Raw genomic sequence first — 12,097 nt, forward strand, 5'->3', positions numbered from 1 at the left:
GCAGAAGGGAAACCACGCTCCTTAAAAAAAAAAGACGACAATTGAGATGTTCTGGAACAGAAAACCTCATCCTGAGAGCAGATGCGGTGGAGACGGAGGAACTGGGAATAGGGAATGGCATTTTTGCATGTGGCAGGGTGGGAAGAGGTATAGTCGAGGTAGTTATGAGAGTCAGTGGGCTTATAGAAGATGTCAGTGGACAGTCTGTCTCCAGAGATGGAGACCGAGACATCGAGAAAGGGGAGAGAAGTGTCTGAGATAGACCAAGTGAATTTGAGGGCTGGGTGGAAGTTAGAAGTAAAGTCGATGAAATTGACGAGCTCAGCATGGGTGCAGGAAGCAGCACCAATGTAGTCATCAATGTACCGAAGGAAAAGTTGGGGAGCAGTACCAGGGTAGGTTTGGAGCACAGACTGTTCCACATAACCAACGAAGAGGCAGGCATAGCTAGGGCCCATGCGAGTTCCCATAGCTACACCCTTGGTCTGAAGAAAGTGGGAAGAGCCAAAAGAGCAGTTATTAAGTGTGAATACCAGTTCCGCCAACCGGAGGAGGGTAGTGGTGGTGGGGAACTGGTGAGGTCTATTGTGCAGAAAGTAGCAGAGGGCTTTGAGGCCTTCTTGATGGGGAATGGAGGTATATAAGGATTGGACATCCATAGTGAAAATGAAGCGGTTGGGACCGGGGAACTGGAAGTTATTGAAGAGGTGGAGGGTGTGGGATGTATCCCGGATGTAGTTGGGGAGGGACAGAACAATGGGTGACAAAATGGAGTCCAGGTAGGCAGATACAAGTTCTGTGGGACAGGAGCAGGCAGAAACTAAGGGTCTACCGGGACATTCAGGCTTGTGGATCTTCTGCCTGATGGGAGTGGGGAGAAGAGAGAATGTCTAGACTGGATGAGATCTTTGATTATATTGTCTACTTTACCAAGGCAGTGAAAAGTGTAGACAGAGTCCATGGAGGGGAAGTTGTGTCTACAACTCTCCGCAGTTTTTTCAGGGAAGTTGGGGAGGGGGGTATTGATTGAATTGGTTTGATTGGTTTGCTGTGCTGGGAATAACATGGACCCAGTAATTCAAATCATGGTCTCCTGTATCTTAAGTACATTTAAGGCGGCATAGTAGCGTAGTGACTTGAACTATCTGTTACTGCTTGGGTTGTTGACATTTGAAGTTCAATCCTGGCATCTTCTGTAAGGAGTCTCTATATGTTCTCCCCATGGAAGGCATGGATTTTCTCTGGGTGCTGTGTTTTCCTCTCACATTCCAAAGGCATATCAGGTAGGTTAATTGGTCATTGTAAATTGTTCTGTGATTAGTTTAAATCGCAGTTGTCAGGTGTTGTCAGGCAATGCAGCTTGATGGGTAGGAAGGGCCTGTTCTACGCTGTATATCTAAATAAAGTAAAAAAAAAAAAAAATTGTTTTTTATTTTAATGTGTTACATTGGGAACCCATTTTACAGCTGACAAATAGCAGAAAATTTGGGGCTGTTTATCATTAGATGAGCAAATTCACACACTGACTACTAAGGTAACTTTTCTGGAAGAATGAACCATGTTCTGGAATTATGAATCTCTTTACTTTTAGCCCTTATGTGTGTGTTCCCTTAAAATCTGGCTATTACCTAACAGTCTCTGTGTAAGGTCCCCCTCTTTATATGCGAGCAAGATGATTCATAAATTACGAGTGGGCTGGAAACTTTGAAACAATTTTAAGGCTGTTTGTCCCCCTTCCTTGAGGGTTCACTATTTCATTCTGAGAAGTAAATTTCACCATTTCTTGCTGTTGCTGTTTCTTGCTCATCTGGTCCTTTAATATCACCACCCTGAACAAGAAGGCACAACAGCACCTCCACGTCCTAAGAAGACTGAGACAAGCAAGGTTCTCTTTCCCCCACCCCCAAACCTGCCTCCTTAACTGTTTTTTACAGCAGCACCATTGAGAGCATCCTGACTAGTTGCATTTCCATCTAGTATAGATGCAGCCGAACAACAAACTGGAAGTCTGTATAAAGGATTGTCAAAAGTGCTATGAGGATCATAGCGGTCTCCCTACCATCCAGTGAGGACACTTATCAGGAGTGCTGTGTACGCAGGACCCTTAGTATTATCAAGGATCCCATCCATCCAGCATCCTCTTTGACTTTCTACCATCAGGCAGGAGACTCCAATCCATAGAAACAAGAACGGTCAGCATGGCAAACAGTTTCTTCCCTCAGGCCATCAGGTTTCTGAACTCCCTGCTGTATCATACTCGAGGTGTAGCTGGGTAATCTGTTCTGTACCTTACAGTATTTAATTTATGTATTTTAGTTTGTTATTTTGTTATTTATGTGTAATTCATTGTCGATTTAATCCTTTCATAAATTGTGTTATGGGTGTGCTTTACACCCTGGTTCGGAGAAATTTGTCTCATTTCTGTATTTATTATATGGTTAGTAAATGACAATAAACTTGATGTTTCATGTGACAGAAGTTTAGATTGAGTAAATTGAAGTTAACTTAGGAAATGTGAAGTGAGTGTTTCCCTCTCAAATTGTGATGTATCTAGAGGTGATTAATGATGAAGCTGAATGCCATTCATAACCAATGTTTCATGTCCAGTCCTGATGACAAATTACTTCCATATAAATAAGAATACATTCCATTGAATTATGTCTCATTATTGTTTTACAGTTTGTTCACATTCACTTCAGTGTTGGACAGTATACTTCACAGGCCTGGGGGACACGATGAGAAGATTCAACAAATACTAAGGGAAGACATAGTGAACCCATTACGAAAGTAAGTGAGACTTATAGTTGCAATCGTACATCTGACAATTTAAAGCTTTTTACTTTAATTTATTTAAGGTTCTCACTTTAAGGATTCTTTTCATGTTCTTGTTACTTACTGCTATTTATTTATATTTGCATTTGCAGATTGTTGTCTTCTGGTTGATCTTTGATCCTTTTCTAGTTACTATTCTATAGGTTTGCAGTATATGCTCACTGAAAAATGAATATATGTACTCATAAATGGTGACATATATGTGCTGTGATAAAATTTACTTTGAACTTTTTGAGCGAGAATACTCTTTGGTGTTATCTAGATAATGAGAAGCCATGTAGTGGGGGTGATGTTCAAGAATGAATTGGCTTTTTCTGAGTTTGCTTGTCAAGGCTAATGCAATAAAATAATTTTGCTTAATTTTACAATCTCTGGTCAGCTAGAATATTAACCATAGTTTTTGTTCTGAATCTCTATTTAGTGATGCTTACTATGAAAATGTCTGAGGGCAGGACTGATCCCAAGTAGCACACTCAAAATGCTTGAGGAACTCAGTAGGTCGGGCAGCATCTGTGGAAAGGAATAAGGAGTTGATATTTCGGACCAAGACCCTTTATTAGGAGCTGATGAAGGGTCTCGGCCCGAAATGTCAACTGTTTATTCCTCTCCATAGTTGTTGCCTTATCTGCTGAGTTCCTCCACCATTTTGAATGTGTTACACTGGAATTTCAGCATCTGCAGAATAAGACATAGGAGCAGAATTAGGTCATTTGGCCCATCAAATCTGCTCCGCCACTCAATCATAGCTGATCCATCTCCACCCCCCACCCCCCGGCCTTGTCCTCATAACATTTGTAACATTTGATGCTATAGCCAATCAAGAACCTATCTCCATCTTAAGTGCGCCAAACACCCTGGCCTCCACATCTGTTTTAAATGGACGCCCCTGTATCCTGAGGCTGTGGCCTCTTGTCTGAGACTCCCCACCATGTGAACATCCTTTCTACTTTTACTCTATCTAGGCCTGTCAGCATTCAAATAGTTTCAATGAGATCCCACCTCTTCCTTCTAAATTCCAGGGAGTACAGGCCAGGAACTATCAAATGCCCCTTGTATGATAACCCTTTCATTCCTGGAATCATCCTTGTGAACCTCCTCTAAGCCCTCTCCAATGCTAGCACATCTTTTCCTGGATGAGCCCAAAACTATTAACAATGTTCAAGGTGGGGCCTCCCCAGTGCCTTATAAATCCTCAGCATCACATCCCTGCTTTTGAATTCTAGACTTCTTGAAATAAATGCTAACATTGCATTTGCCTCCTCACCAGCGACTCAATCTGCAAGTTAACCTGTTAGGGAATCCTGCACAAGCACTCCCAAGCCCCTTTTGCGTCTCAGATTTTTGGATTTTCTCCCCATTTAGAAAATAGTCTGCACATTTATTTCTTCTGCCAAAGTGCATGACCATGCATTTTCCTACATTGTATTTCATTTGCCACTTTCTTGTCTGTTTCCTCAACACTACCTGCCCCTTCATCAATCTTTGTATCGTCTGCAAACTTGGCATCAATGCCATCTATTCCATCATCTAAAAGTACAGTATAAGTAGAAGCAGTACCAACTCTGACCACTGTAGAACACCACTAGTCACTGGCAGCCAACCAGAAAAGGATCTTTTTACTTCCACTTGCTGCCTCCTACCAATCAGCCAATGTTCTAACCATCTTAGTGACTTTCCTGTAATGCCATGGGCTCTTAACTTGGTAATGTGGCACCTTACCGACGCAATCGCCTCTGATCTGGGCCGACATTTATGTGCCGGGCGGCACCTAATTAATTAGCTTGTTTATTTCGGCTTTTTTTCTTAAAGATGTGCTGGGTGCCTCCCGGCTACCGCTGCATTCTCCGCGACCTGGCTACTGCTGCATTCTTCGTGAATCAGTATCTGTCAACGGCCCGGGGGTTGGGGTGGTGGGACAATGGGGTATCATCTGTTTCCATCAGGGCAGGCAGGTCACCTTCTCCTATGACTGCCTGCCTCAGTGTCGAAGGTCGAGGTTCATTGTCTGCTGTGGCTGATGTGGAAGGCTTGCTTGACTGCTTGGCCTCGTGCATTTTTAGTTCATACAGTTCTTTGTAAGCACTCAAACCATCCTGCAAATATGCCCTAAACCGACGTACCCTTTCAAAACTAAAGTCGTACTTTATTATTGAGCGAAAATCTCATGCAGTTGCTTCACGTTCAGTTCCTGGATGACTTCACTTTCGGTCCGTTCGCTACTGCGTTCGGTTTCGAGTGTTATCCTTTCCTCCTCCAATTGTATCAGCTCCTCATCTATCAGTTCTTGGTCATGGGATGCCAAAACCTCTTCAACATCATCTTCGTCAACTTCCACAAGCCAAACTCACTTTGTCCTTCCTTCGTTCACCACGATTGAAATGCTTAATTATGTCTAGTTTTACGCTAAGTGTAACACCCTTACGAGCTCTTTCAGGCTTTTCCGATACCTTAGAACTCATCTTGCAAACGACTGCTCACAGGCACGTGTTTAAGCAGTGCTGGCGAGAATGCCATTCCGATTCCGGGGGAGAGCGGCTGCTTGGGGCGCGTGCTGCCTTTTATCGCGTGCTGCTTTTTTCGTAACGGTGAAAACAGCTTCTGTTAGCGAAAACAGGGAACTAATGTAGGTCTTTTGTAACAGTGAGGTTTCGTAAAGCGAACATTCGAAAAGCAGGGGACACCTGTACTCATTTAGTTCATCTGCCATCTCCTTGTCCCGCGTTATTTTTTCTCCAGCCCCTATATCTTCTCACATTTATTTTTTATATACTTGAAAAAGCTTTTTCTATCCACCTTGATAATTGTTTGCTAGCTTGCTTTCATATTTCGTCTTTTCCCTCCTAATGATTCTTCTAATTGCTTTCTGTAGGTTTTTAAAAACTTCCGGTCCTCCTCTTCCTGCTAATTTTTGCTTTGTGGTATGCCCCCTCTTTGATTTATATATTAGCTTTGACTTCCCTTGTCAACCACAGTTGTAAAAATTTGATATTTGAGTATTTCTTTGTTTTTGGAATATATCTATCTTCCTTATCTTTTCCAGAAACTCAAGCCATTGCTGCTCTGCTGTCATCCCTGCCAGCGTCTCCTTCCAATTTACTTTGGCTAATTCCTCTCTCATACCACTAATTTTCTTTACTCCATTAAAATTTTGCTATGTCAGACTTTACTTTTTCCCTATCAGATTTCAAGTTGAACTCAATCATAATGTGATCACTGCCTCCTAAGGGTTTCTTTACTTTAAGCTCCCTAATCACCGCTGTTTCATTACATAATACGCAGTCCAGTATAGCATATCTCCTAGTAGGCTATCGACAGGCTGCTCTAAAAAGCCATCTCGTAGGCATTCAACAAATTTACTCGCTTTAGATCAATTATCTACCTGATTTTTCCCAAACTACCTACATGCTAAAATCTCCCATGAATATCATAACATTGTCCTTTTGACACGCTTTTTCTATGTCATGTTGTAATCTGTGGTCCACATCCCTGGGAGGCCTGTATATAACTGCCATCAGGGTCCTTTTACCCTTGCAGTTTCTTAACTCAACCCACAAGTATTCAACATCTTCCGATCGATCCTCTGCCACATCTTTCTAATGATTTGATGCCATTGTTTACCAGCAGAGCCACACCACCCCTTCTGCCTACCTTCCTAACCCTCTGTTACAATGTGTAACCCTGAACATTCAGCTCCCAACTGCAACCATCCTTCAGCCACGATTCACTGATGGCCACATCATACCCGACAATCTGTAGAAGTGCAACAACATCATCGACCTTATTTCTTATACGCTGTGCATTGAGGTATAATATTTTGAGTACTGTATTTGCTACCCTTTTTGATTCTGCACCCCTAATGCACTGATATTCACCCTGCTGGCTGCACTTTTGTCCTATTATCTGCCTGCCCTTCCTGACAGACTGACTGCACGCTATCCTTTTAACCACTCGCCCTATCCTGAGTCCCTTCACTCTGTTCCCATTCCTTGCCAAATTAGCTTAAACCCTCTCCAAAAGCTCTAACAAACCTGCCTGCGAGAATATTGGTCCCCCTCGGGTTCAAGAGCAACCGGTCCCTTTTGTACAGGTCATGCCTCCCCCAGAAAAGATCCCAAAGATCCAAGAACCTGAAACCCTGCCTCTTGCACCAGCTTCTCAGCCACACGTTAATCTGGCAAATCATCCTGTTTCTACCCTCACTGTGGTTCGTAATTACAAGTCGTTATTTGTTTGGATCCAGAAATATCAGTTACTTTTATAAGTGGAGATTCAATTTTCTAAAATCTAGAGAACATCTATGCTGCAACACACATGCACCAGTGACCGAAAATGTACACTCCTTTCTCCTTTGAACAGCAGGCTCATAACATGCAGGGGCAGCGCGGTAGTGTAGCGGTTGATGCAACGCTATTACAGCACCCACAACCTGGGTTCAGTTCCTGCCATCATGCATAAAGAGTTTGTACGTTCTCCCTGTGATGGTGTGGGTTTCCTCTGGGTGCCCTCCCAAGTCCCAAAGATTAGTAGACCAATTGGTCACATGGGTTAAGTGAGCAGCATGGACTCTTTAAGAAGGCTAGCCAGCAGCAATAGCTGTAAGCAGAGAGCACTATGCAGCATGCACCAACTACAAGCACTGCTACACTACTGCACTAGATGCTTCACACACACCCTGTGAGCAAATACATACACATACATACACACACACACAATGCTGTGGCGGTGAGAGCGTACAGCAGGATGGGGCTGACTGTCAATACCACCAAGACAGAAGGTGAGTACCAGTGTCCCACCCACTCTACCTGCTTTCACTGTTGGTGATGAAAAGCTGTCAGTAGTGTCATCTTTCAAATATCTGGGGAGCATTCTGTCTGAGAATAGTGGCATTGACAACGACATCCAGAGCCGCATTAAACAGGCATCAGCTGCCTTTGGAGACTTCGGCGTAGAGTTTTTCTGAACAGGAGGCTTCGTCCCTCCACAAAGGTCGCCGTATACCAAGCGGTCTGTGTCACCACCCTCCTTTATAGCTGTGAAGCTTGGGTAACCTACAACCATCACATCAAGTCCTTGGAGCGCTCCCACATAAGCTACCTCCAGCGCATCCTGGGAATTACCTGGTGTGAGCGGGTGCTCACACTGAAATACTTGTAAAGACCAACTACAGAAGTATTGAGGCCATGATCACCCAGTGCCAGCTGCAGTGGCTGGGGCATGTGATAAGGATGCCCCCATGTCGGCTACCCCGCAGAGTGTTATACGGCCAGCTACATTGTGGTTGACGCTCAGCTGGAGGGCCGAAGAAGCGCTATAAGGATCAGATGAAGAATGCTTTAAGGAAGTGCAAGATCAGACCTGAGAACATGGAGGAGGTTGCTGCTGACCGTACCACTTGGCGACAGCTGTGTAGGGACGGGGTTTGTATTCTGGAGATGGAAAGAACAACCAGAAGAGAGCTAGGAGAATTGCAGCCATGGTTGCCACCACTACTACGTATATATGTCCCACCTGCAATAGAGCTAGTGGGTCCAGGATAGGACTGTATAGTCATCAAAGATCTCACCGTTAAAGGAGTGGACGTCGTCATCAGATTTCGATGGACAACTGAAGAAGAAGATGGACTCTTTGGGCCAGGAGGTTGTATCTTTAAATTAAAAAAAAGATAAACAAAAACAAGACTAATTGAAAGAGAATACAAATTTTCAATGATATTATCAATTCACTGTTTTTAACATAAAGCAACAAAAAAAATCCACCTAATCGTCATCTGCTACTCGAGTACCTTTTGATGCTGGTAGAGAAGTGTACTCAGTTTCTGAGAATTGACCCTGTAAAATCAGAATATGACCCAAAAGTAAGATACAAGTTGAATCCTTCTAGTGCAAAATGGGGAAAAATATATACAATTTATTGGTTTGTATAGAATGTATAAACAAAACCACATTTGAAATTCATTTTGAAATGTGACTCTTTGCTGCTTGAAATTTGTCTGAATTTGTGATAAATAACACTGGGCAACAATTTTTTTTCAAAAGTGCTGCTTCCTCAGAAATTTTCTAAACTTTTTGAATCTGAACACAAATATAATTTTAGACTACTTGTATCATGTAGGAATTTGAAGAAAGAAACTATCTTTTATTGAATATAATGTGCTTAATTTCATAATGGTGCTGACACTTTGCAGTAGTTCAACTGTTAAAAATGTTTTGATCATATTTATTTGTACTCTGTCTGAAGCTTCTTGCTTAAATGTCCAACAATAATCAGCCAGCAATGATGGATTTCCGTTGCTCTGATACAGTTTCTCAATGCCTGGGTGAAACCTTTCACCGTGCTCATTACTGACAGCGCCAAGATTTGCAGGGAAGAAGTCTAAATGGGAATGGAGAAAATGAATCTTCAATGATCTTTTGCACTTCATGGTTTTGTATGCTTGAAGCTTGTTGTCAACCAGCTGCATGTAGTTGGTGCTCTGTAGTGTCCAGAAAAGTTTCAGCAACATCCTTAAATGCCTTCAATTCGATTTCTCCAGTCCCACCACAAGTTCTTTGAATTACCTGTCACTGATGGTGACCCATTTGATTTGTGGACTAACAAAAATGCCTTCCTTAATTTTGGCATCAGTTATTCTGGGAAACATCTGTCTCAAATATCAAAATTCTTCATGGAAGTTTTGTGCCTGGTGACAGCCAATTCCATCCTTGCAGTCTTGAACCCAGTAATTCTGCTTTCAAACTCCAGCCTCTCACCAGGTCATTTAACTCAGATTGAGTTATCAGATTAGGCTTACTCGATATAAAGGGTTCCAAATCTGTATCTATGTTGATTTCTATTCCTGGCTCGTTCATCATGGGATCTTTGTCTGCCTCCCCTATACTCTGTCTCTAGTGGCTTCAATACTGGAAGAATTATTGTCATGTAGCACTGGTCTCATGGCTGAAGGGAGATTGAGATATTCTGTGTCAATGGATTTTTTGTTTTTAGCAGAGAAACCATACACATTGGTCAGACTGAAGTCGCAGTCTATCACATGATCCTCTGCTCTTGCCATATCATTGGGACAGTGAACGACATTGACTTTAGAGTACCTTTGGGCTCAGCTCTAAGATCAACAGCGCATGTTGTGCAACAAATGTGAGGAGCTCAGACTTTGTCTCTATCGCTAATTTTACACCCAAAGTAGAGCACATATGCTTTCATAATGAACTCCTCTGTCTTTGAGATTTAAGTGTATACTCGTCACAAATATAACAGAACGTATTGTGGTTGCAACATTGGTGAGACATCTTGCTATCACAAATATTCTTGAAAATACAATTACTTTATTATAATAAGTGCACATAATACTCTATTTACGTAGAACCTGTGCGTCAATGTGGTTGCAACCCAATGTGTAAAGACAATGCATAGAACGGTGTGTGCGTGATGCTTTTATAGGCTTTCTAAAACCTGTCCTACATACAGTATTCACCCTCCCTATGCATGGACAACATTGAAAACTTTTCAACTTACATTGTGGGCAACATTTTAATTGACTTGAATTATGAATTGAAATAAATATAGATAATTTTTTAAAATGGTGCGTAATAGGAAAATTTCATGGTAATTGTCATGATTAGCAGCCCAAGATCCATAAGACACACCCAAAAGTAATCAGGAAGCAAAATCTTTGTTGTCCAGTGTAATGTGGAAGATGTGTAGCTGGGGTGGTTGATGGTTGAGTTGAGTTCTCCAATCTTGACATTTTACTTGCAAATGTTTCATCACCATGCAAGGAGACACTGCACTGAAGATGCCTTCTTGCATGGTGACGAAATGTTTGCAAGTAAATTACCAAGATCAGAGAACAGCTCAATCCAACTACGACTTGTTATAAGCTAACAAATGATTTTTGCCTTGTTGAGATGTTACTTACTGAAGCCCATCACCCCTACTGGGGTGTTGCCACCGACAGCAGCTCACCAGAATCTTCTGTCCTGGACTAGCCCTTTCAGTTTTTTTCTCCAGGTGTAACCCATCTTCAAAGATCCTTCCTCTCCCAGAGATGAAGTCTTTGGAGCTTCTTTTGGCGTTTCTATTGCTGTGTTTTTAAGGGATGGGGTCGCTGGCCCCACACCTGACCCTCTTCCTTTTGCAGCTGGATTCGGGACATCCATGGAGAGATGTGAGTGCAGGTAAATGCTTTGTATAGAAATATTGCACTTTTGTAACCTTCTCTGTAATTTAGGATCTGGATTATTAAATAAATATTCAACATACCAAGGGTTAACCAACAAATACTTTGATCCTAGGACTGGGTTTGTGAATGCGAAGAAGGTGATGAAGTTGAGGAGGCTATTAGGAAGTGACACGTTTATATCGGCAGAAAAGGGTAACTATTTTATTTTTGTTAAATAAATGTTTTTCTAGTGCCTCTTTCCCCTTCCTTTCCAGTCTTGTTGGAGAGTCTCGGCCCAAGGTTGAGAGGGATAATGAATGAGCCATGATGAAATGGCAGAGCAGACTCGATGGGCCAATGGCCTAGTTCTGCTCCTGTGGTTTGTGTCTTATGAAACGTTGACTGTTTATTCCACTCCATAGACGCTCCCTTACCTGCTTTCCTCCAGCATTTTGTGTCTGTTTCTCCGGATGCTGGTCTCCTTAATCTGTTGTCGATCAGGAATGGTAACAAACCAGGTCCATATCAACTTTAAGGTGTTCTCTTGGCTTCTCTGAGGATTGCCACCTTGTCAAGGTGGGGGGGCTTGTGAGTTCCTGAGACCCTGGAGGTGATGACACCTGGACTTTAACTCCTGGTGGCAAGGTCAAGGGGGAGGCCCCAGATGAAGAACGATCCAATCAAGACTTTATCAGTGGAGCTGGCAGAAGATGATGACACATCACAAAGACAGTGAAGGTGGAAGGCGGCAGCAGTGAAGGATCCATGACACTGGACCCCGACCCCTCACCCTCACCCTGAACTGTCAAGTACTGTGTGGTGGCTGCCTGTGCATCATCCTCTCCATGCAAACAAAGTCACGCACAGGCATTCTCCATTAAGGGAATCCCTCTAACAACCTGGATTAAGTCCCATTGTGTTCCCGGTTCGGCCTCTACAGCCGCCTGACATCCCGCCAATAGACCACTGTTTGAATTGAGTGATTGCATTACAAATAGTTATCACTGAATGCCTCCTTGTCTCTGATTATACATCTCTGTTCCAAGTTCTGTTGGTTGGGACCCTGTGTTTTTGGGCTGTCGAAAGCATTGAAAATCCTGTGGATGT

At 42.7% G+C, this 12,097-nt stretch overlaps 1 protein-coding gene across 2 annotated transcripts in view; it reads left to right on the plus strand.

The window, feature by feature from the left end:
* Positions 1–12,097, plus strand: part of cyldb (cylindromatosis (turban tumor syndrome), b) — a 92,603-nt gene that overhangs the window by 56,564 nt on the left and 23,942 nt on the right. For both annotated transcript variants that reach the window (XM_063041139.1, XM_063041140.1), the window contains exons 7-8: positions 2,680–2,787; positions 11,124–11,203. In XM_063041139.1, coding sequence (XP_062897209.1) covers positions 2,680–2,787; positions 11,124–11,203 — 188 coding nt within the window. The remainder of the gene's footprint in view (positions 1–2,679; positions 2,788–11,123; positions 11,204–12,097) is intronic.

The sequence above is a fragment of the Mobula hypostoma genome, chromosome 2 (assembly GCF_963921235.1).
Source record: "Mobula hypostoma chromosome 2, sMobHyp1.1, whole genome shotgun sequence".
NCBI classification, from domain to species: domain Eukaryota; kingdom Metazoa; phylum Chordata; class Chondrichthyes; order Myliobatiformes; family Myliobatidae; genus Mobula; species Mobula hypostoma.